The 27378-nt window shown below is 39.9% G+C and overlaps 1 protein-coding gene across 1 annotated transcript in view; it reads right to left on the bottom strand.

The window, feature by feature from the left end:
• LOC139718066 (dual E2 ubiquitin-conjugating enzyme/E3 ubiquitin-protein ligase BIRC6-like) overlaps positions 1-27378 on the bottom strand; it is a 79429-nt gene that overhangs the window by 45671 nt on the left and 6380 nt on the right. The window contains 21 exon segments of the mRNA XM_071629563.1: positions 1569-1680; positions 2335-2553; positions 3313-3515; positions 4169-4581; positions 5161-5415; positions 6057-6176; positions 6743-6913; positions 7533-7695; positions 9152-9622; positions 10069-10220; positions 10772-10997; positions 11352-12872; positions 14779-14901; positions 16958-17034; positions 17574-17917; positions 19749-19869; positions 20355-20437; positions 21735-21780; positions 22295-22554; positions 23017-23145; positions 24209-24390. Of these exon segments, the coding sequence (XP_071485664.1) occupies positions 1569-1680; positions 2335-2553; positions 3313-3515; positions 4169-4581; positions 5161-5415; positions 6057-6176; positions 6743-6913; positions 7533-7695; positions 9152-9622; positions 10069-10220; positions 10772-10997; positions 11352-12872; positions 14779-14901; positions 16958-17034; positions 17574-17917; positions 19749-19869; positions 20355-20437; positions 21735-21780; positions 22295-22554; positions 23017-23145; positions 24209-24390 (5391 nt within the window).

Genomic DNA, 27378 nt, shown 5'->3' on the forward strand with positions numbered 1-27378 from the left:
AAAATGCTTACACGGAAAACAAACGAGTGAGTACCACACAAACTACGATGTTTTCGCACATACGTAGATAAGCTACATCGTGTTCGATCAAAAAACTCAACAAACACTAGGACAAAAACTCACCTCTAAATTGTTGCAAACGAGATAATCACTTAGAAAAAATGAACAAAACACTCTCAGAAGTACGATTGTACTCTGAGAATGAAAGATATAGAATGATACGAAAGCAAAAGAGAGAAAAGAGAGAGAGAAATGGACGGGAAACCTAGAGAAGGTACCCACACTCACTAACGTAAATGAAATTCAACACACACACCCCCGTGCCCCAGCATAGCAGTACACGTACGTACACACACAAGGAGATATCGTCAAGCACTCTATGAGGAGATCGATATCACGATACCGCGCGTAAGAAATCACTGCAGTTGCTGGGGCAACAAAGATACATGCGCGCTGTAAACATGAATATTGATTAGTTTCTCAGCAGGCTCGAACCCCTGGCAGATGTTTTGGCCAATAAGAGACATTCTAAAATATGTTTCTTTGCATAAATTATTTTTCTGAGTCCCAGTAAGGATCTCTGTGATTGGCTAAAATTATTCTACAGCTCCTGGCCAAGCCTGAGGTCCTAGGACGCCCTCTTTTGGTCATAAATAATAAAAACCACGTTTTTTGTGGGAGGTGACGGGGATGGGTTAAGTATCATACGGAGTCGAATATTACCGTTATTCATTTCCAAAATTAAGAGTAAACATCTGACATCTATTTTAGCATCTTACGGAGCCGATTGTTACCGCTGTTCATTTTCGAAAGTAAAGGCAAACATCCGACTTTTTTGGTGGCCCGATCGTACCAAAATCTTCATTTCTGAAATTTCGGTGGCCCGACGCGCGTTTTTGGTGGCCCCGTAAGTGTCGAGCCTTGACTAATGTCATCAAAAAGTAAACCAGAATGCAACTTCTCGCTTGTGAATTATTGCTTGTGAATAATCGCAAAACTTTGGCAAAACTTTTGGAATACCAATCCTGTTCATGACGCTTGGAAACTGCGAGTCGTGAGAATTTTGCGAACTCGTGCAATGTTACTCCGTAGCGTATGCGAGCATGTGGAGTCGCAATCGTTTAACTGTCTGAAGTGCGCGATTTCTCTCACTCGTTTTTGCCACGTGATTTATTTTAACTTGCAAGAACGATGTGGAATTCTGGCGTCCACCGTGAATTGTGCACTTGCCGGCGCAAATTGTTCTTTTCAAAGGTGAAGCCGTGCGCGGAAAGCACGTGGTTGGGATAATCCTTGCGTTCCTAAAGCGGAGAGGAACGCCATGAATGCGACTTGTGAGCAAGCCCGTTCTGTTGCGTCCAAGGAACGCCCTCATTAGGCTGATGAATAGAGGGATTAAACCCCCCATTCTGCACGCAGGAGGAATAGGGGCGTCCCCTAACAAAAGGAGGAACGCGAGCATTCCCCACGCGGCCGAACGCTCGCTATATTAAATCTGTCACGCCTAACCAACTCTTGTGATCACAAGAGAGTGTAAACAGACTCACACTCAAATGATAGGTTCTTACCAGAGTGCATTCTCTCAATGACCAGCATGTGGGAGGAAGGGGGATGGAGAAGATTGCGCACTAGGGAGGCGCTTGATGGGACACCCTCCTCCATCTCTAACTTGGCAGCACCCTGGAATACAACAATAACATGGGAACAAGCTTTCCAGTTAATTTAATAGGTGCATTGTCATTCTCCCAATCATCAGCCAAATACATAGCCAACTCATCATTAAAATGCAAACAATGCCTTCTTCTTATAGAAAAGCATGACCTCTACACATAACGTGCAACTAGTTTGTTGATTTCTAGCCATGTTACTCCAACATACTCTACATCCACTCCTATCCATCACCTGCCCTGCACACAATGCCAACAGACCAGCAGTTTTTCAATCCATACGCACAGGTAACTTTTTCATTTCCATTACAAAAACTTTATGAACTCTGGGATTATAACTAAAAATTTCAAGTTCTTTGGAAAATTATGAAAGTTGAGTCCATCCCAAATCTATATTCCCTCTTTAAGTACATTCTGCTACTAATGGTAATCCATCACATATGACCCTTATAAATGAGCTATTGTTAGAGTGGACATTTCATGCAAGCAATTTTTCACTCTTGTGAGGGTCAGATGAATTTCGGAGCTTTAAATTCCGCGGAATCAAAAATATAGAATAGCATTACCTGTAAAGAGCACAAAATTTTTGTGCTTTTTGTTTGCACGAGTTTCATGACATGCAAAAGGGGGAAAATTTCCACTTTTACAGTATTTTGTATTTACGTACCTTGCTCCCAGCTTTGTCTGTAGCTCCTTTGCCTGCCTGAGTGCTATCACCAGACTGTGCCTGCATGCTGTACATCTCTTCAGTATCGGAAAGACTGAACACTAGAGGGGGCTGTTCCTGGCTCACCGGTCCAGCAGGCTCAGTAGGGGGTGAGATGGGCGGGGTCATGAATAGGGGAGAGTTCTTGGGCATTGGCTCTCCACCATTCTTTGCAGACGACTGGTGCCATGAGACAGTGCAGTAAAGAGAAAGGATAAGCATGATACATTACTTTATGCTTTTTGTCAAATGGTAATCTGGCCAAATTGTGAAAAGAATGATAAAGTGTTGATATTACTCATATCATTGTCATTCAGACAGGAGAACACACATTTTAATATTTTAGAAAATTTCATAATATAGACTATAATATGAGCATATAGAATTTCATTAAAAAAACACCACCACCAAGCATAATTAGTTGGTCACCAACCCTTCTAGGAATTCTGCAGTTATGAATAGCCATACATATAATGTGATAGTAATCAAGATTTAAGATTGTAGTATAAACACAATGAAAGAGACACAACAATGAAGGCCTTAAAGTTCTTACAATCCAGTCAACAAGAAGATGTCATACATAAAGACAACACATACTTAGGCTAGCAATTCACTCCCTCATAATTTTACAAACTTCATTTCACTGTGTGCTGCAACAAAGGCTACCATACTGTAAAACGCAGAAACATTCGCAGCATGAAACTTTCACAAATTGGAGCCAACAGCCTTTTTTCACAGCATGAAACTTTTAAGAATTGCAACTGGCATTTAATGCAGTGTGCACACACAAACTTTCATAAGCATTTAACTTTCGCAAATCTTGGCTCGTAACAAAATTTGCAAAAGTTTCATGTACACGAAAATTATCGGTTTGAGAGTATCTCTCCTAGCCATACTATGAATGACCAGAATTTGATATTCTGAGTACCCAATACTCACGGAAGGAAAGTAGTTGTACTTTTGCAGTGTGACCAGAGCCTTGGTTTTCTGTTTCAGCTTCTGGAGCTGCTTCTCTGCCGTTGCCATGGCATTAGTGAGCGTTGCTAGGTACGCTGGTGTTGGAGGATTGCCTGCTTGGGACATGCTGCCCGTCCCTCCCGCCCCAGCTGATCCCGACGGAATGTTGGCAGTGGTGTGGACTCCTGCAGCATGACAGGATGCAGAAATATACATTGTAGTAGACACCAGATGACATCCTCTCACCAAAACATACATAAACTTCCAAATCAGATATTACTGTCAAGCCAGACAGGTTTAAACAGTTTCACTGTGTAATGCATTTCTCACAAAGAGATTCAAATGATCACTTCATCTGCGCACATCTATTTATGTTGACAAGGCAAGTTAGAATGGTAAACATGTCTTGCTTGAAAACCAGTTCTTTAAAATTAAAGAAGTATAAAATTGCATATAATTACATACACTAGAGGAAGAATGCCTCATTCACTTGTAGATTATCTATTCTAAAAATGAAAAATAAACTCTCCTTGAAAAGCAGTACCAGTGTACACATTAAATGAAACATTACATTTCCGCCTAATGAAGTACTACCTCACACAGAGAATAGTGAGACTGGGTAAGCTACATAGGATTCCACTGATAATAATCTATACCATACACGACATTTCATAATATAAGTCATTACTGACTGATGCCTTTCATGAATTTGTATGCTTTTCCATGTTGGGTCCATTATTACTTCTCTGTAGGATAACTTTAATTCATGATCTGACAGTATTTGAGTACATTCAGTTTAAATTCAGTTCCATAGTGAGCAATGACATATTACACATACCACCACTGATCCGTTCTATGTGAGCTCCATCACTCATGCCACAGCAGGTGAAGTGTAGTGGTTCCACCTCAAGAAGACCCTTCATGAAGTAGCCTCCACTTGTCAGGGAGCCGTCTCCATTCTCCGCCCCGACGATCCCACTCAGAGATCCCCGGGCCCTCAGACCGGCTCCCTTGCTGCCAATATCACCACCAATGTCAAAGATGCCACTGCCCAGGGAGACGGGTAGGCCCTGTTGGGAGCCGTACGGCCCCGCCCCAGTCCAGGATATCTGCGGAAGGGGTACTGAGCCAGAGGCAGTGGTGCCTGCGGTAGAGGTGGTGGAGGGACCTGTAGACTCCAACTTTGAAGGAGGGCGGGGTGGTTCCACATCAAAGAGGATTGGCTCCAATGGTGTGCCGTAAAATCCAAATCTGTGGGGATGGAGTTGCACACGATTATTTACAGTTCCAGAAATGAGCATGACTTTTTCACCACATAACAGATCAAAACGTATTCCTGTAACCTCATTTGTATGACATCAATGCCAAGGAGTCAGATTTGCCTTTAAAATTTAACAGTATCCAGTACATACACATCATTATAATTTCTTCACAATGAATATGATACCTCAATCAGCAACCACTTCTTCTTCACAAAGTCACAATTTTTATCATTATAGCTATGAAAAACTGTCAAGATTAGATGCCTAAATTTCAAAGAAAATATAGAACAGCATATATTATCTGATTAACATTTTTTGTTCAGTAGTTGACATTTTCCTTTGATATATTTCATTTTGTTTATCTTGTAATTGTTGTTACTTTATGTTTGCATATTTATTTCTTCTTCTTTTTTTCTCTCTCTCTTTTTGTTTTTTTTTTTTTTGCTGCTGCTGATTTGAATAACCTTTTAATAAAATTGATATTGAAGAATTTCCTGCACAGGAATGTGAATGTTCCTTCATCAAACTATAGCCTGAGAGATAAAGATGTTTGAACACTGAGACTCACTTAGCCCTGAGGAGGATGTGCTGAGGCAAGGTAGCTTCATCAAGCTGTCTGGCTGCAGCCTTCAGCATCGCCATGCACTTGCCACTGGTGGATTCAAAGTCTGACTGTTTGACCAGTCCCAGCATGATGAAGAACCAGTGGATGGAGCCAGAGGAAGGGGCACAGGCCACAGTGGGCAGCCAGTGCAGCAAGGCCTGAAGGAGAGCCTTCTGGAAGGAGGCAGCCACAGTGGGCTTTTGGCTCCTCTTGGCACATCTGAGTTGTAACAGGAGGGGAAGGAGAGCTTGAGTATTATCCTATCATTGTATGCCATGGTTGGTATGTGCAGTCTCTTGACACAATTCCATTCAGCTCAACTCAGCTCAACTCTACTCTAATCTAATCTACTCAACTCAATTCACTTCACCCCACCCCACCCCACCCCACCCCACCTCACCTCACTTCACATCACCTCACCTCACCTCACCTCACCTCACCTCACATCACCTCACCTCACCTCACCTCACCTCACCTCACCTCACCTCACCTCACCTCACCTCACCTCAACCCAACCCAACCCAACCCAACCCAACCCAACCCAACCCAACCCAACCCAACCCAACCCAACCCAACCCAACTCAACTCAACAACTCAATTCAACTTAACTCAATGCCATTCCATACCATTCCATTCAATTCAATTCATGTTTATTTCTTATCAAATAAAAGCAATGAAACAATACAATGGTAACATATGTGTAGAGTAGTACCTGCTTGTCTAACAAAAGTATATCAATTGTGTACTACGTAAAATGGTATTTGACATTTGACACAAAATAAAATGTATAGTACAGTATGTAGATAGTATGCATAAAATGCCAAGAGACCATTAACAGGGTGATCCATGATCAGACGTACCCCAGACACAAGACCAAGAATCTGCTGCACTTGTGGGCCAGACTTCTCTCAGCCTCGAGAAAGCAAATCCTGATGATGTCTGGTAGGATGCGCTGAGCAGCCTCCACCAGGCCAATGGGTCTGGGAGAAGAGTAGGACATCATATCAACAAGATATTTCACCCATTCCATCTGATTTCATGTCAGCTGATTGTGATACAGACCTCCAAAATAAAATCCTGCTGCTGCAGTATTAAGATCTCTGAGTACTGTCCTCATCAGTTTCATGACAGGATCATTAATGCTGGGTGCATATATGTATCATGTATAGACATTTGCATGCATATCAATTTCAAGCCCTAAAAATGAAAAATGAGATGTATACCTATAACACTGGGTGACTTGATTAAAATCATAATATCAAACTGTTCCTTTTTGTACGCTTCTCTGCTAAAATTAGATTAAACAGTTATGTGACCTTTTCCAAGATAAGAATATATTTTATATAACAAAACTCTGCAGGATAACCATATCTTATCTGTGTCACCCAAGTTCCTTTTTACTCAGCTTTCCACGTGGATCTGTGACAGTCTCCTGGCTATGAAACTTTGCTACTGTTCTACACAATTCATTTGAGACAGACGGCATTAAATTGACATACATGTACATCAATTGTGAAAAGACACTGTATCAGAAAGGCAGGCATACCTCTCTGGTTCTGAGATGTGAACACCAGCGATCCAGCAGAGTACGTCGAATGCCAGAAGCTGCTTTTGCCGATAGATTAAGATGGTTTGTGATGGTGAGCACTGTGACACAACCACATTCAATAGCTCTTGGTGGAAGTCTGCTGACTCAACCATCAGAGCTCGCTGCAACCTGTCAGAGTGAAAGATACAAGTTGACATACTCTTGTCATTCAGCAGGCATTAAATCATCATTCACACCTGTCCCATTGTTACACAGGCAGATATATCAAACGTCAGTATCATGGGAGTTTAATAAAAATCAGCAATTGAGTTACATTAAGCACATATTGTATGATGGCGTACAGCAGTCCATGAGTCTCATAAAACCCTTGACCTACTTCACCATAACTTATCATATCAAATAGAACCGTGAATTTCAGTTTGACTGCTAATTCATGTTCACTGAGAAATGTAAATTTCATGAAATATACTGATTCAATATTCATGCCACACTGTCACAAAACTTTTAGAGGCATATATTTTTATAATTTCATCATTAAATGTCTAAACAGAAAAAAGAAATTAAAGTGGCATTTCATTGAACGAGAATTGTCACTGACCATCACTATCTAACCCGTCCTGCTTTTTAGGCTATTCACAAACAATATATTTCAAAACTAGCTAACTTGGTAAGAGTACATTTAGTCAAAATACTGAAAAGTGCTAATCGGTTGAACAGTTTCTGTATGTACATAGCATCATTCCAGCCACTGCCTAAATGCTGCATTCCTAACACACCCATGACTCACTTTTCTTTCTTGAGGTTGACTTTCTTTGACTTGCACACAGTAATGGACAGCTCCTGGATCCAGTCACAACCTGTGTACTTCTCCATGTCCTTGCGGAGCTGGACGGTGGTCAGACGGTCAGCAATGTCAGTATTTGTGTGGAACTGAGGGATAAAGCCTGTACCTGGACCATGAAAAACACATATCATGTAACATTAGACATACATCTCATTAATTTGTACAATATCTAACAAATGAAAAAAAGAAAAACCCATCAGAATAAATTCATGTATCAGTAGTGGAGAGTGATACTGAAGATGAGTTATATTGTGGTAGCAGTAAATATCATATCATAACAGTCATATTCCATTCATTAGCACAACTTGTTATTTTCACTGTATAATCCAATTCACTTAAATAATTCCAGTGAATAATCCATAACAGACAGAAAATATGGCTTGATGTATTACATGCAGGAATGCTTATACAATGTACAATAACTTGAATGTATGATTCAATCAAACACAAGTTTGTATATTCATTAAAGGGGATGGCTAGTAACTGATCAGTGGGAATCAGTGGAAATGCTGGGAGATGATTGTTCCAATCCTTATGGGATTCATTCAAGAGTACATTATAGATCTATTGTTGTGTGAAAATTATTTGCTTCAAAATGGTCTCATATTCAAGTAATGTGCAGTTTAATGTTTCCATGTTAGCATGCCTGGTCAGTGACGGGGCATTAAGCTGCACATTACCTGAATATGAGACCGTTCTGAAGCAAATAATTGTCACACAACAATAGATATATAATGTACTCTCAAATGAATCCCACAAGAATTGGAACAATCATCCCCCAGCATTCGAACTGATTCCCACTGATCAGTTAATAGCCTTCCCCTTTAAGGTAAAAGTGCTTCACACCAACAGACAGCCATACCGCACACAGAAATTTGAATCAGTGTTTGTGGGTATACAATGTGACCAACTCTTCACGTATCACTGCAAAAAGAAAATGGAAACGAGTTGACGTATACTGCCATCGATATAATATTACAGATTAATATTTGTCATACACATGCACATTTTACTTGATTCATTGCATAAATTGTGAAAATAAATATAATTCCTTTGTGAGGAGCAATAAAAAGTTACAATATCATATTTGACTTACTTGTGTATACATAGGAAGGAAGAAAGATAGATGGATCAGATGATAGACAGATAGACAGACAGACATATAGATAGATAGATAGATAGATAGATAGATAGATAGATAGATAGGATAGATAAATAGATAGATACTGTATACGCCATATATTTAGTGAGTCTAAATTTTCATGAATCGAGACTTCCTGACGATTTCGCAAATGGTTAAATTCGCGATCGTGGAGTACTATACTGAACGGAGAAATACAGATGTGTGCGTCACATTTATATCGGGATCAGAGTCAATATTTTTGTGTGTCCTTAATTTCGCAAATAGCAGCTGACTCACAAAATTTGAAACTCACGAAAAGTAAAAACCTCACAAAATATTTGGCGTATACCGTAGATAGATAGCTAGATAGAAAGATAGATAGATATGAGGATTGGCAGGTAGGGAATTGCTAGGTTAAGGTGGAACACACTGTGCATACCTGAGCTTGTTGGACCAGTCTTGGTCCTGCCATTGCTGGCCTCCGCCCCTTCATCACAGGCCCAGATGTGGAGAAGGAAGGACCGTCCCTTACACAACATCAACTCCCGACTGGTCAGCATGACCGTTCCTGCATGGCTGGGTGTGTCCACAAACAGCTCCAGGCCACATGGACCACACAGGATGTCTTCTTGGTGTCTCTGGAGGAAAGAGGACTCCAGCAGGGGAGAGGCTGGGGTAAAGTTGGTCTCAGCTGAGACCGAGGGCCCCGCCTCTTGGGACTGTGGTGTGGCCCCGCACCCCGCCTCTTCTACTCCAGCAGCATCCTCACCAAGGAAAGGAGGGGGCAGATCAGGGGGGTCCAAGTTCTGCTCCTTGGCCTCTGTTGGCTGAGTGCCTGTGGTAGTATTCATGTTGAAGTTGATCTGTGTGTCCACGGGGGTAGAGTTGATGTTCATCTTTTGCCTGTCACCTGGAATTCAATCAAACACAAGCACAAATAGATAATGGATGCAAGCATTGGACCTGTGAAAGTGCAATGACTTCTTTATGGAAACTGAAAGTACTGTCACTTAGTAAAATCCTGATTCTCTATATCGTGGACCATACTCATGTAATTGGTGAAATAATGAATTTGTTTAAATGTAATCTACAAACTTGCACTTGCCTGGTCTACTTGTCTGCAGAGTTAAAGCACAAATTATTTTATGTGTTACTAGTCCTGCTGGTGTGTTTTGATAAAATGATTAAAATTAGCTTTACTTCAAGGTCACATTTCTTCCCATAAACATTCTTCGACAACCTCTTCAACTTACTGCCTTCACAATAACCTTAAGTTTCCTACACAGTTATAATCACTTTGCTATGGTTTCATGCCAGAGTAAGATCACTTTAGCTCTCTGAAATTCAGTTCAGTACCTGCTCTGTATTTTTCACTCTGCTTCAGCAATGTGACCTGGATCCTTGGCGGGGTGCTACACAACGGCAGGAGGCTGAACTTCACATCAATGTGGCCCACGGCACACACCCGAGGTAGCACAATCTCAAAGAGGTGTTCTTGATTTGTTGACCTACACCACCAGTCACAGTCACAGACAAAAACAAAAACAAAACATATTGGTGATGAACATGGATACCATAGCGTAAGAATGCATACAATGACATGTGATTCTCTGCATACCATAACATTATTCTATCTTGAAATCTTTCAAGGCACAGTTCTGACTCAATGCTAGTGATTCTGCATGACATTCCTCTATGAAGCCTTTGATGTTTCTACAACAGATATATGGTGTTATACAAATGCTGTGGATCATCATCATCATCATCAGAAAGTCAACTCCTTTATATCACTACCATCCAGTAATGGTACACCATTTCCACTGCAAAGTATTCCCTGCTTGCTCACTGCAAATGTGAAAAATACCTGGACATGTTGACCTCTTACTAGCTTTGAATTGCCTCATGTGAAGAGTGGCATTATGGATTCATGTCACACTAGACAACAGAAGCACTATGGTAGCTATTGCTCTACCCCAAAACCATGTGGTTTCAAGTAAATGATATTCTTGGTATGACACAGAGGAGAGACTTCAGGAAGACATATCCCATGTAGGCTCACCCATCAGGCTGGAGTTTCCAGGTGCGTGTATGCTGGAGGGCGTCTCCCTGCTGTCTCTGGTGGAGGTGCTGTGGGTGGCGGCGCTGCTGCTGCTCCTGCTGAATCTCTGACCAGCAGGGGGGCACTGTGGCAGAGAACCGTGGTACCAGGAGCTCAAACTTTGTCAGCTGGTGGAGTGTGCGTAGTGTGGAGATGGTCAGACTGGAGTTGATCACAAAGTCTTTACCTGGGAATAGAGTGGAGGAACATGTAGTAGATACACTCCTAAAAATACTAAATTGCACAACTGACATGAATCCCCAATGTTTACACTTTGTCCATTGTTCTCAGGGTATTAGAGCTCATACAAAACTCTACTTGCATCAAGCTAAGTTTAGGCAATGTTGGCATAAAACTGTATATTTCTTTGAGTAGGTACATGTAAACATAATGCTTTGACAGACATATCAATATCAAATCCTCTATCAGCAAACAGAATATCCCTTTTTCCCCTTAAAAACTTATGAAACACTTGGTAATGACTACTGAAACCACAAAATGTTTGCAAGTGTGATACATCACTCAATCCTAGTGCACTCACTTGACTTATCCACTGCCATGCTCAGCTTGTCATCCAGTCTGGATTGCTTGCCATGGTCGGTCTGGTCTGCTTTGCTGCTCCCTTTAGATTCAAACAATGCTTCCCCATCATTAACCACTAGGAAACTGATTCGCCCAGACCCAGTGCACACACACAGCCGTTCCATACCCGTACAGTACGTGAGGGCAACATAGCGGTTGGCACTTTCGTCCGGAGACAGAGCAGCCAGGTCAAACTGGGATGGCAAGACGGAGAGCAGTACTGAGAACGAAGCAGCATCAAATATGACTAGGCGGCCATCTTTGGCCAGAGCTGCCCATCTGCCTGGAGAGGGGGCAGTCGGTGCATCTGTTTCATCTTCAGTAGCTGCACGAAGACCTACTGGATCCTCCACAGACAACTCTACTTCCTCGTCACTAGCCACATCGGTGACCCTTGATGGGAGAGGGGTGAGGTAGGTCAAGGAATCCTCAGGGGAACTGATTCTGTGAATGTGGCACGGCTCACTGTCTATTAACACCACCTGACTGTCGCGCTTCAAGCGATACACCAGCACAAATCCACCTGATTCATTTGGGTGGGACGCATCATCTACATGCTTTCTTTGGGAAGTCCTAGCATCATGTCCCGTTGAATGGAGTCCATCTACCTCATCCCCTCCTATACTTTGCTCCACATTGTTGGTATCACGGAATGAGCTCCCCTTATTCAAGTCATTTTGCACAGATTCCTGTGTTGTGTCCTTGCTAGACTTAACACCATCATCAGTCGAGTCCTTCTCAAAGATCTTGCCTGAGTGTGGGCTGAGGACCACCAGGAGATGCTGCTCATCCAGGGTTGTCCTCACTGCACTCACCCAGAGATCGTTGGTCTGCACTACTTCTGGCAACTCGATACACTGCACCACACTCACACTCATAGACACCTGCCTGCCCATGACAAAGCCGGACCCACTAGCAGCCGAGGGTGGGTTGTTGTTCACCATGGGCGAAAACTGAAAGTGAAGAGGATCATCGAGATCGCCATATCCCGTCAACTCATCATCCTCCAAGTCCAGCTTCTGTGTCTCTTGGGACAGAGTGAAGTACATGCTTTGCGTTTTGTGAAAACTCGAGGACGATGCCTTGTCTCCAGACTTCTTTGCTACTGGCAGTGGTTGCCCCTTGTATACCAATCCGTACACCAGAAGATAATTGGTATACACATGTTTTTTCTGAGCGCTCTGACCTGCATCCACAGTGTCACCAAGGTATGCATCAGCAAAAACCATCTGTTGATTTGTGTTCCCACCAGTTCCTGCATCATCACCACCATCCTCCTCCTTGGTATCCTTACTGTTCTCACTCTCCCTACTGACAACCTCTTGGCCCTCCGTGTCGTCTTTTCGTATACTGACTCCCGCTACCAGACATGGGAAAGAAAGTTCTGCTGCTGCAGTCAGGTTTGCTATCCTGCTGCTGTTCATCAGACCAAGGGCTGAAACTACCACTCCATCTGATCCTGCTTGCTCTCCGTTCACACCTGGTGGTTAAATAGATAACTTCCTGTTTTAGCGACTGATTTATCAGAATCACAACAAAACAGGAATTTATAGCGTTCAATACGAGTACTTACACAAGAAATGTTACTTCTTGTTTCAATTTTTTACTCTAAATAGTTTACCTTGATGAAAATTCTTTAAAATACTTCAAGACCTATAACCACATGATATCAAAACACTGAACATGCTGCTATTTTGAGACAAGACATAAAAGGGATGGTACAGTATTGGTGGAGATGAGAATTGGGCTTTTAACTTTTTGCTAGATACCAAGAACACACTTATGAAATAGTACAGAGCATACCATTTTAAGAGGAATTCAAAGTTAATTTGATGAAAATCGGGTTTGGAATGACTGAAACATCCAAAACCAAAGTAAAACAAAGAGATCGTAATAAAAGGTGGGTCCCACACTTTATTAGAATCGCTCTGTTTTGGATATCTCAGCCATTTCAAAACCAATTTTCATCAAATAAACGTTGAATTCCTCATGGAATTACATGCTCTTTCATATTTCATTAAGAGGTTTCTCATTATCTCACCTGAAAATGTTAACTAGAAATGTCGCTATGGCGACTGTTATGCCTCCGCCATAATGCATGATTCTCCTAATAGGTCTAGATAGTACATGTGGACAATGTGTGATTACATTTTCACAAAACTGGCAAAATATTGAAATGACAAGTTTGTCACAAATGTGTTGAATGTTCACCTTCCTTGACCTTGGTTTAATTGGATGAATAGGAGAGCATGTATTTGGGGATTTAAGGACTTTAACTTGACTTTGACCCATTCATACATTTATGCATTGAGTAATTTTCATGGTACCGGTATGGAGAAAAAGTGCAATTTCTGTACTGAATAGTAAATTGTTACCATGTTCATCTGGCCTTTGACCCTAAAATTCATAAGATAATCACTTTCAGGTAGAACATGCATAGATATGCAGTAAGTTTCACGATAAATTGAGCCACTTCCGAGATATGGAGGAAAAAGTTAGTTCAGCACTTTCACTTGATCTTTGACCTTTTGACCTTTGAGGCAATAAAAAAGAAAAAGAAAAAAAAACTCTCCAGAGAATTTCTATGAGGTTACACATGCATACACCAAGTGTAAAAAAAAAAAAATACTAATCCTGCTGGCATTGGATGAACATGAGGGAAATAGTAAAATTTTGAAGTGTTGCACTTGACCTTTGACCCCATGAACCCTACATTCTCTAGATAATCACTGCCAGTCAGTACATGTATATATACTATGTTCCATGAAGATACCTTGAACAATTTTCCAATTTACAGAGAAAAAAAAGAAGTTTTAATACTTTTACTCGACCTTTTGACCTTTGACCTTCGACCTCATGACCCAAACTTTCACCAGAGAATCTAAATTGGGTAATACATGCATACACTAAGTTTCAAGAAAATATCTTCAGGCATTGCATAGATATGGTGGAAATAGTGAAATTTTATGTATTTGACCTTGACCTTTTGACCTTTGACCTTGAGCACGTGCACCCAAAAGTTGATAGGCACAACTTCACCCCCTAATACACATACATGCCAAGTTTCATTAGGATACCTCAACAGCTTTTGATAGTTACCTTGTCCACAAAATTCATTACGGACGGACGGAAAGACGGACGGACGGACGGAAGGACGGACGGACGGACGGACGGACAACCCGAAAACATAATGCCTCCGGCACCACTCCGTGGCGGAGGCATAAAAACCTGAAGTTAGGTCTCAACCAAAACCATACAATCCCTTTAAAGGCATGCATATTTCTCATTTCTATTATACAGGTTTGATTCAAACCATCTTGGTGAATCTGGACCTAAGAGTTGACAGGTTTGATTGACACATCTTCATGAACATGACATCATCTTACCAGCATTCTGTGTCTGGGTGCTCTCATCAACAGATGAACCTTTGACCTCTGGTTTGCCCTCATCAGGAACCTTCCATGCACCACCAACCTCTATCACCTCCAGAGAACCAAATGCTCCTTTCTCTACACACACAAATGGGATTTCATAGGTACTTTAACCCTATTCTAACTGGGCTATTTGAGACCAAGTTTTTACTGGGGGGTCAATTTGACCCCCCCTTCAGATCTCGGCCGCCGATCGCGTGATTTGCCTGAAGATAGAGCCAGATGTCAACTACAAGACTGCATGGTCATACAATAGAAAAATATTGGTTTTCTATTTTTAGTAAATTAATTATGCAAATTTATGCACGAAATCATATTTTCACCTATAACTCCATTAAAAAGACTGAAGGATTGCTAAATTCTTGTGTCAGACTTTCTCAAGAAACATCGAACAATTTTCTTGTAAAAAAATAGCACAATCAAAATCAATTTCTTTTGTTTTGTATTGTTTTGTTAATTTCTCATGTATTTTACTGTTTTTTCGACCTTTTGTTTTCTATTGTTTTTTTGCCAAAATTTGTTGTAGGCACTTTTTCAAGCTTATCTGTATTAGAATTGATTAATTTCAATGGTCAAAAGTTGAAATAATCTAATTCATATGAATTTAACAAAAAAACACAATTTGCATTGGATTTGCACACGGTATCATGAATTTGAGCCGTTTTCGGGGTGACATGCATATGCAAAACATTATGTAACTTCAGAACGGTGTACCCGGACGTCGCAAATTCGGTCTCAAAATACACAGGAGACTTCGATGAAAAAAGTCATGAAATGACGCGGCAAAATCTTTGCATGTTGTGGAATCGTGGCGCGAAATGTCGAGGGGGGGAGGTCAATTTGACCCCCCCCCCCCAGTTGGAATAGGGTTAAATGTTTTTCAAAAGAAATTTCTGCCACTACCATATAATAACTCTTTTTAAGCATGACAAATCAATTCATGCCTTCCACTCATTAATGACCACACACTTCATAACTATTGTCTCTATGTCAAAATACTTTCAAAAGGATTCAAGACTGCATGAATTGAAATGGAAACTATATGTCAATGAGAGTATCACAGCATTGTACAGTACTCTCCGCATAATCGGGTAGGCTCGGGCAGAGCGTCTCTTACCCGATTAAGCGGAGTACCCTATTAACAGAAGAACACGTCTCATTCACAATTGACACACACAATGTGTAAAATATGTACATGCATTGTATACTGCACCAAACACCTACACTGTATGCTTAACATGCGTGCTTGCACGGCACATTATACATACCTTACACTTGCTCAGTCATGAGCAATAATTTACACTCTTTTTATGGACAAATAGGTCTTCAGAAAACTGTCGTTTGACTATAGACTCCTCGCTAACACGCAGGCGTTTTCCAAAATGAACACGTTTCTTTGGGTACACTAGTCAAATACGACGTCGGGTTACTTTTCGAGAAGTGACTGGGGAAAAGCAAAGTTATGGACCTGGACTGGTGCATGGCCTGATTTTCGTTGCAAACTTCTCGTATTGTGAATGTTGTTGCGGAGCAAGGGAGGAGCGCAAGTGTGTTCAACTCCTGTCTGTCTATGCAATTGTGAGTGCCAGCCACATGTGTAGTGTTCGTTTATGTGTGGCAAGTCGGTACTGGTACATGTGTTTTCATGTTTAATCACTCCCCAAATGATCGGTCTTCTTTGCAAATTAAGCAGAGAATGCCATTAACCGTGGAAAATTTGACATTCATGATTTCTTAAAACGTTATATCTGCGATAAAATGTAGGTAGAAATTAGATTAGAAGAAAATTATTTACCCATTTATGCGAAGAGACAACCCGATTATCAGGTAATTCTAATGTGCATTGGAACTGATTTTGACTTTACTACCCAATTAAACGGAATACCCATTTAAGCAATACCCGATTACGCAGAGAGTACTGTACTCCAGTACCAATCTTGACATTGTGAGATCATAATTTCAACACCAATCTGGCACACACTCTAGGAAAATTCATTGTCATTATCAGTTCATCTGTTGCTGAGTCATCTGCAGTAATGATTTGCATAAGATATCAAGCTTGTGCTATTGTTTATTGAGATCAAAAGAAGACCTTTATGTTTGTTTGGGAGGCAAATATTACTCAAAGTCCTACCTCGCTCAGATTCCTCAGTAGAAGGATCCTGCTTAGGGGCTTCTGACTTGGAAGAAATTTCGGGTCCATTCTTTGAGCTGCAGATTAAAGCAGTGATATGAAAAGATATGTCATATTACTGTACAAAATAACTGAAGCAAAACTGCTTCTTTGAAGAGTAAATCTGAATAGACTTTACCAAAACAGACATTGACAGAGTTTTTAGGGGGAATGGTACCCTCAGAGAGTTTGACTCTTGATTACTTCAAGGTGACAGTAAAAACACTATTCTGAATGCTTCATATAGACATGATCTTATTTGATCTACACTACCATGGAAAATGTATTTTCATAGCCTAGATATGCAAGTTGTGTAATACAAAGACATCAACCGTACATTTCTATCACTGTTTTGCTTTGTTTTGTTTTGTTTTGTTTTTGTTTTGTTTTGTTTTGTTTGACTACCACAATTTTCTTTATCCAAGATATTAAATCTACTTATTTGTCTTGCCACTGCTATAATTCTCTTGAATGGATCTGAAACATGGCTCAGATTGAAAATTATTTCAAGAAAATTAAGCTCAGCTAAAGACTTAAGAACATCAACAGGTCATAAAGTTGAGAGCATCACACTGACTTTTCATTTGGTGCAGGCTCTTCCTTCCCCTGCTGGTTGCCTCCGCTGCTAATACTGCTACCACTGGTTGTGCTACTTGTGGTACTACTACTTGTGCTGCTGCTGCTGCCACTGCTGGTACTAGATACTGGCACCTCCGGTTCCACCCATGCCTGCTTCACTCTCTTGGGCGGTTCCACATCCACAATGACTGGCGACTTGCCCTTGACAGTAGCATCCTTGGGGTTGACAAAGAATTTGGTGGCCAGCTTGAGCTGGTTGCTGACCTCCCAGACACAGATGCAGCCGGACTGGGTGGAGGTGGCCATCAGGGGGGATTTGTTGCCTTCACTTACACAGGAGATCTGAGTTTAGACGGACAAATGGCTTACATAGGTCACACACTTGTCATGCTTGGAACCAGTTAGAAGATAAAATCTATCTTTAAAAATTGATTAGCACAGCATTGTTATTGCCAGAGTGCCAATGAGGGTCGAGTATGAGACAAAACCTCCTATCTCTTTATTCTCCCATCCCTCCTCTCACTTATTTGAATTGGAACAACTAATGTAGCAAAGTAATGTTTCTTTCATTTAGCTGCTATTCACTCAAGACTTCAAGAAAGGGTAAAACACACGACAAACACACACACATTTTTTTCCAAAAGTTTTAATTTCATCCAAATTATGTAATGAGCCTTCTTGTCAATTTTAATGTTCACAACACACACACACACACACACACACACACACACACAAAATCAGACATTCCATGTTCATTTTTACATATAAATCAACTGAGTAATTCAAGAGAATTGATGAATATCTAAAACACCAAGGTGAAACATTGAATCAGGTATTCTATACACAAGTAACAACAGAACACACACTCCCAGAAGAAAGACTGGGATCACAGCGATCACATCACAAACTAGAGAGGGGCCGTCAAAGGCGGCAGACCCACGCCTAAAGTACAAAGTCGGGGTAAACATAATGTGCATTCGGTCATCTACCAGAATTCGGTCACTTAATTGCTAGTGTGCTTTATCACCAGCCAGTGAGTTCTACCAAAGATCGTACACTTCAGTGTACGATCTTTGGTTCTACAGTCACATCACACGCAAATCACATCATTTCACATACGGTAACACTCATTCACAACAGGAAAGTCCTTTAGTCTCCTCCCAAAATCCATCGAAAATCCCAAATTCCACCGTCAAGTGCAGAATCGGAACTTTTCCAAGCGGGCGCGAATTAAGTCCAGTTTTAAGAGTATTGTCTACGCGACGGGTCGGCGAAAAACGCTAAAAATTGAGAAATACGCCGTTTTCTTGCGGGATATTTTGATTTTAGCAAGCCGAGAGTGTGATGATATCAAAGGTCGTATGAGTGTACGATCTTTGATGGTATCCACAAAAGCGCAAAAGAAAAACAAAATTTACGTACCCCCTAGGCAATTACCCCTATGATTTATGGTGTCTACGGAAATTATTCAATGCAAGGGTTGAATGCAAATGTCTACTGCGCCAGTATTCGGTCACCAACGAGCGCCGCAACGTCCCCGATGCAATTTTGCACCAACGGTGTAGAGCGCGATGCATTTTCAGCGGCCTTGCACACGCATTGACATTGAGCGCGCATATCGTGCAGTGTGACTGCGACCGAGCAAATGCTCCTCCAACGAAAAAAACAATCAATGTTAATTTGAAAAATCATCAAAATACGGGCCAGTTTGTGACGACGGAGAACGAACTTTCATAAATCTAAAAGGACATAGTCCCTCAAACAGGCCTAAACGTAAATTTCGGAATTCTTACGAATATTTGAGCAGCGAAGTCGGATCGTTTGGGAGTTTATGTTTTCGTATGGTAGCGGAAAATCGCAAAGTGAGAAACGGGAAATTTTCGGAGTGGTCACTATACCATAGGGTCAAAACTTCAAGGTCACACAGAATTTGCAAGGGTCAACCGATTATCACCAAAATCTAATCGATTCTTTCCTGCCATTATCTAAACATCCCCTGAACATTTCGTGCAAATCCATTTACCCGTTCTCTTGTTATCTTGTACACAAACAAACAAACAAACAAACAAAAAAACAAACAAGAAAACAAACAAACAAACATACATACGGAACCCTTTACATAACCCCCTGCCGATTTTCATCGGCGTGGGTAACTAGAGAACGAGAGTCTCACCTTCTCTTTCTCATGGTGAACTTGTGCAGGGCCCGTGGCCAGAGTGACTGACAGGGGTACATTGTGGGTTGGTTCCCCTCTCACAAAGGGACAAGTTGGGGAATGTCTCTCATGTTCAGACCTGTACAGTTGGAGAAAATAATTCAGGGCTTCAATCACATGCAAGGGGTGCAAATTGCAGAGTGCATCAAACTAAATTGCAAGGTCCAACATACTGGATTTAAAAGTAGCATGTGAAGTGGATGAAAAGTTTTAAAGTCAATTCAACTCAATTCGATACCTTTTTTCTTTTAACATCAATTCATAGCCTGAATTGTGAATAAATCACAGTGTTAACAAAGGATATGAAGTACACATAAAATTATAAGGACAAATACAATAGCTTCACATTCAGGCTTGATAAGAATTAAAGTGAGTAACAGTATCCTAAATTGTCTTGCTGTTAGACTAAGGTAACGCAAAGTGCTAGAGTATTTGCAGTGAAATCGAGTTGAAAAATGTTTTGATTTGAGTTGCTGATGTTTGGAAACACTGCAACAGGGTTTTTAAGAATTTCTAAATGACTGCTTATGAAAACATTTACTACCTGTAAAAATGCAAGCTTACCAAGGCTCATCAGTAGGCTCCCAACAAACCAAGCATACACTGCATGTAAAGCACATGGCACGGTCATCCCCTATGGATGAAGGCTGTCAAACAAACAAAAAGAGTTTTGACATCAGGTTGGGAACATGATTGTGCCTGTCATTTCAAAACAGAACAAGTAGTGATGTCTCTTTATATACGTTGATATTTTTAATGTTGAAATTTTATCATTTTGTTCCTGGTATTCAGACTGCCTAACCTTATGTGGTTTACTTGTAATGCAGCACAATGCTTTCACTTATTTCCTCAATGGAAAAAAAAAATCTAAAACAAGCAGACAAAGAGAAAACAGTAACTCTAATGACATGTACTTGAAGGAATCTAGAAAACTTCATCAGGATTGTCGACCATATGACAAACAGACAAGCCCCTGGTCATCAGTGTGCTGCTAATACGATCCAGAGTGGGATTAGTGCTTACCTTACAGTATGCATGACACTTTTCTTTGTGGAACATTAACACAGAACAGCTATACCATATGTCCAAAAGAAAATTTAAAAAAATACGACGGGACCCTACACAAGGGTAACTTTAAAAATAGTGAATCAATCCAAATACAATTTCAGGGTATGAAACTTAACGTATTACCCACATCTTACACAAAATCCCATCCGATTTGCTTCAGTGGTCAAAAAGAAATGAGGATTTTTGTAGAGCATGTCAGGAATCCCTTCCCTCCATGTTCTGTCCATTGTGTTCGTACATCAATATGTAGCTCCAAGAGCATCCAAGTGCTAAACTTGGAAGAATCAGACCCATGACATGCTTTACAATGATTCACATTTCTCTGTAACCACTTAACCAAATTGAATGGGGTTTTCTGCAAAATGTAGCTAAGATGTTGTATTCTAAGACCCTGAAATAGCATTCAAACAATTAAATCATATGAGAAGTTATCAATGCGAATATCCGGTTGTAATTTTTTTGGGAGACAAACTGTATATCACAACTTTCAATTTCCTGAAGGAAAAAAAAAATGTGTGTGATAAACTGAAACAACTTCCAAATAGCAATACCAATAACAAACTTGAGGCTATGCCTAAAGCAAGTTCATACAAAAAGTGCTTCTTGTACATCAATAATGCAATAGAAAAACAATACAAAATATGAATAAGTAAACAAACAAAAAACAAAAAGCATAACAATCATGATGTGGTCAAAAACAGAAGCAATCTACATTGGCATGACCTTGAATAACTAGCTAAATACTATGTTGACTAGCAAAAGGGTTGCCTCAGTCAGAATCAACAACCCTGTCAAATTAAACTGGCAATGCATGTGCTTCACCAAGCAAAATACACTTTGTATCGGTATTTGATTTTGTTCCTGTATGACACCCACCTGATGATAGAAGCCAGCCTGTGCCATAGGTTCTGGGAGAGCCCATCTGTGTTAAATACAATGACAGTAGTATATGAATGACAACAGGACTTTTACATAGTAGCCATTAATATGCATCTAGTAATCACGACACATGAAAAATGCTACAGTCACGGTAGTATCCTTCTCAGGAGTACTTGGATCAAAGTTGTTGTTGTGTTGTTGCTTTTTTCCTAGGACTGTCTCACTTAGCCAACGTCATATTTTTTGTTTCTTTTTTTTGGGGGGGGGGGGATGGGGGAAAACAAGAAAGATTAACTGTTGCACAAGGGGACAACATCAAAATTGGGAGAATCCCCTAAATCTTCAAAACATTTTTGTAACTTCATGACATTAATTACTGCGTTTGAGTAAAAAGCATCAATACATCTTAAGCAAAATTACTTGAGGTTTGAAGATATCACTAATAATATTACTTGTCACAGTTACTCACAAATTAGAACTATAAACATGTAAGTAATGAGCTTTATACTTTGGTATGCTTTCTCTCATGAGGTTTAAAATAACAAATGGACTTTTACTTGTAGTCCATGTGAGGCCATTGAGCAAAGGTCTGCCGCCGACTAGCCTCGCTGTACATCTGGGATTTTTCAATGGTGGTGTCTCCCCCAATGACGAGGGGCTCAGCTCCATCGGGGTGCAGGCCCTGTAGACGGTCCAGGATGGCAGTTGAAATGGGCAAGGCTTGGACCCTCTGGTGGGACTGACAGAGTGCCATGACTAGAGAATCCATCACCTTCTTCAGTGTGCTGTGTGGGAGACGCAGGTGGACAGTGGCCCACTGGAGACACAAACAGGCAAAGCAGTTTGATTAGATATAAACACTTCAAAACAAATAGGGTGATAGTTATAGATGTCATATGATTAAATAAATGTTTAACAGTGAAATAAGTGAAACATTCTAATAATTCGCAAGACATACAACCAATAGGAAGTCATCCAAAAGGCATAGGTATTAGAAATAGACATTTTGTCTGAAACCTTGTTTCATGTGTGAACATACAATATCTTCATGCGTTTGTATATCATAAAAGAATTGAAAATGCTGAAAGTTACAAGTTCCTATTTTACTAAAGAATTTAATAACAGGAGGATGAAGTCTCAAAAATTGCAGTGTACAGCAGAGTGATGACTTAATTATGACAAAAATAAAGAACAGCAGGGGCAGAAAGGAGCTTATCATTCACTTGGTCTAATCAATCCAGTTGTTGAAAAGCAGCTAAGTTCAAATGTTGGTCCTTACCTTGGTGATCTTGTGATAGGCGTGGTCATTGGGGAGTTTGTATCGTTCCAGTTCTTCTTCCAAGTCGTCCATCACTGCCTCAGCATTGGCAATTTTGGTCTTCCTGAGACAGGCGAGCAACTGGCTTGCCTGCAGACATCAAACACAATGTTTAGGACTATTGGTGCTAGAAAATGGTACATTAAAACTACAAATCAACTGTCCTTCACTCGCGAGGTAATAATATGTGTGAAAACACAGTGCATTCTCCTTGAATATGAGACTGAAATATTAACGGGCATGTATGGTTTCAGTTGAGATTGGGCTTCAGCTTTCCAAAGTTTTTTTATTACATTTTTTTTTTTTTAGAAAATGAGAAATCTCTTCTTTTTTTTAAATAAATATATAATATAAAAGAGCATATATTTCTAGGAGGAATTCAAAGTTTATTTGATGAAATTGGTTTTGAAATGGCCAAGATATCCAAAACAAAGGAATCCTAGTAAAAGGTGAGACCCACCTTTAACTAGGATCGCTTTTGTTTTACTTTGTTATTTTGATATCTCAGCTATTTCAGATCCAATATTCCCCAAACACACTTTCAATTCCTCTTAGATTTGTATGCTCTGTAACATTTCATAGAGTGGTTTCTTTAAGTATCACGCACAACGTTAAAATCTGAATCCTCACCTCAACCAATACTATACCATCCCTTTAATATCAGAGAACACCAGTATTATAATGTGTTTTTAGTATCACACAGGATAGAGGTAAACAAACTTTGCCCGAAGTGAAATAATATACCAGTATATAGCAATGCATTTCTTCGAAGGAAACCCCCATTACCGGTAATCCACATGATAAACATATTTTTGAAAGACAGCTTAATACCACTACCTGATACAGAAAGTCATGACATGAATCTGTTCCTTGCCTTTATTGCACCAAATCTCTTGTCAAACTTTTTATCATGGGCAACTGATCCACCGTGCATGAATGAAATGGCTGATGCTTTATCATATTTTATTACCATATGTTATGTTCTGTGGGAACTTAGTTTACAACATGCATCAACCAACAAATAAATACATGCACACTCAGTCAGCAACTACGAAGAATGAATACAACTGATGGGTTGCTGGCAGTTTGATGAGATAGAGATCATAGGCTAAGCTAATGACAACTACTGATATAGGCAAGTGTATCTTCTCACCTCAGAATATGGGATCTCCACCATGACATTGTCAAAGGTGCTGGACACAGGTGTTTGCAGGGCAGAGTCCAGCAGCAGCACCCCACCAAGATCCTTCCTCAGGCCCACAGCATGGCCATCGGTCAGGAACAGCTGGTCTGAGTCACTGACATATCGGCATTCCACACTCCTACCACTGGGAGCTGTACAGGAAAACAAAAACAAACATTGATTTGATATACAAGTAAATGGATAGATGATTGGAGGATAGATAGATATGTAGATCTATGGATAAACAGATAGATAGATAGACAGATAGATAGATAGATAGATACATTTGTAGATAGATAGATAGACAGACAGATAGATTTAAAAAGAGAAAAGATATTTTTGAAGAGTTCTAAATGTTCAGACAGCATCAAAATAATGCTACAAGCTATACACACAAACAAGGGTCTCCTTTCTGACATGACTAATTACATCCTGAGAATAGTATTGCCACAAGGTATTCTAGGCTCGCTGCCAAGGTCTATTATTGCGTTGCAAGCTAATGATAAGCCTGTAAATCCACCATTATAGACATACATTATGTATTCGTGTAACAATACACAAAGTACATTATACACTTGAAACCATGCCCATTTTGTGCACTCTGTATGCACAGTATCGTCTATTCTCTGTCAGAAACACAGGGCAAAATAATGACAATGACAACAACAATAATAATAATAAACTAGAGATTGTAATTTGTCATCACTGACAAATTAAGGTGATCCGATTTTTTTTTTAATCAATGATTCGAGTCCTGATCGCAATAGGCATGACAATACAAGTTTCATCTGTGTTTAGAGACATTGGCCGTGTGATGTTTGGATTCTCATTTAGAAAAGGGAGTCATATCTGCCATCTTTGGTACCGAATTCCGTATACACTAACGGAAATACAGAATGAAGTATATTTGACCTTTGACCTCACTTTGCACACCCAAGATGGCGTCTGAGCAAAAAGTGATTATTTTATAAAATGATTCTTGTAACATGGTCTTTGCGTGTGCAAAATATGGGAAAGATAGGACATGTATTCACCAAGATACAGGATGAAACATTTATGACCTTTGACCCTATTTTACATACCCAAGATGGTGTCTGATCAAGTAGTTGTTATTTTATGAAATAATGTACGTGACATGAACTAAACATGTGCAAAATATTGGGGTGATAGGGTATGTTTTTCTTGAGTTATTGCAAAGAAAGTTGGAAAAAGAAAGAAATATCTCAATACATCGAAGATAAGCTTTACTTTCAACCAAGTTTTTTATCGTAATCCCGACATTGTATGAAAAAACGATGGTAACAAAACGATAGCACAAAGTCTCAGCTACAACATATTAAAATCTGGGAGAAATTCACCGAAGGGTAAGTGAGCTAGTGCTCGATAAAGACAATCATGTCAATTTTCACATTAAAAAAAATCCCTCCCATAGAGATAACACGTCATAACGAAGATACAAAAAGAAGTACATATGACCTTTGACCTCAATTTGCACACCCAAGATGGCATCTGAGTAAAAAGTAGTTATTTTGTGAAATGATCCTTGTAACATAGTCTTTGCGTGTGCAAAATATGGGAAAGATAAGACATGTATTCACTAAGATACAGGGTGAAACACTTATGACCTTTGACCCTAATTTACATACCCAAGATGGTGTCCGATCAAGTAGTTGTTATTTTATGAAATAATTCACGTGACATGAACTATACATGTGCAAAATATGGAAGTGATAGAGTCCGTTTTTCTTGAGTTATTGCAAAGAAAGTTGCAGAAAGAAAGAAATATCTCAATACATCGAAGATAAGCCTGAATTTCAACCCAATTTTTTGACGTGATTCTGACATCGTATGAAAAAACAAAGGGCACACTTACGGTAGCGTAAAGTCTCAGCTACAACATATTAAAATCTGGGAGAAATTTACTGAAGCTTAAGTGAGCTAGTGCTCGATAAAGATAGTCATGTCAATTTTCATTTCCAGAAAAACTGCACTCCCATAGAGATAACACGTAAACTGGTCAAATTTGACAAGGTTACTTTCAATCCATTTTTACGAGGTGATACCGTTATCCAATCAAAATTTTGTAATTTTATGTTTGAAAGAACATTAAATAAGCTACATCATACTGAAATCTGGGTGAAAATTGACAAAGGACTAGTGAGTTACGCTCGAATGAACTTGAAATTTGATGACGTCATTTTGAAAATTTACTTTTTTTACTTTATTAAGAAATTTGATATCTTTTAATCATTTTGTCAGCATTGCCACCCCATGAAATGTCATGTACAATTCATCAGCTTTCAAAATATGTAAAGAAAATGGGGGGTCACCGTCCATCCTGACGAGTAAAATCGGATATAAAATTGGCGGTTTTTTGGCATAGTTGCACTGTATATCGCCATTGACGCGCGCGCGGAATTTCAACTTTGACGGGCCCGTATGACGTCATATTGAGTCGGATTGACTTGAAACTTCGTAGAAATATTCCTTGACATTTCAGGCAGCCGATAAGTGTGAAAAAACGGGAAATTTCTATTGCATATAAGGTGTGCGTGCGTATATGTGCGCGCGCGTACGCGTCCGTCCAATTTTTTCAATTTTTCAAAAAATGCTCTAAATGATCTGAAACGTGTGCAAAAAAAATTTGAGCTCGATTGGAGCATGTCAACATTTTAACGTGCGCGTACGCGCACGGTTTGAGTGTAAACTGAAATGTGAGAAAATGTGGAGAATACGCTTGATTTGAACTATATGTGACGTAAATTTCATGGAAGAATTCCTTTCCATTAATGAGATATTAATGAAAATGTGTTTTCATATAATGACGTCATAGTGACGTCACGGTCCATTGATCACAATGATTTTACAAAATCTGTCGTCTTTGTGACATGATACATATATGGTATAATTTTGAAATTGATAGGCAGAGGACTTTCTGAGTTAATCTCTGCACAACTTTTGTCCAGAAATAAAGAATCAGTACAGATACAATAGGTGATCCGAAGGATACTCGGATCACCTAATGAATAAATAAATCAATAGAATAAGTTAATGGGAGTACATATATTGTACATCAATCTGGACTAATACTATTTACAAATATACTAGGACACAGCCTTTTATGTTTCTCTTAATATCCC

This window comes from Diadema antillarum, unplaced genomic scaffold (assembly GCF_040938485.1).
Source record: "Diadema antillarum isolate AM-2024a unplaced genomic scaffold, OU_Dant_1.0 scf00000087, whole genome shotgun sequence".
Classification (NCBI taxonomy): Eukaryota; Metazoa; Echinodermata; class Echinoidea; order Diadematoida; family Diadematidae; genus Diadema; species Diadema antillarum.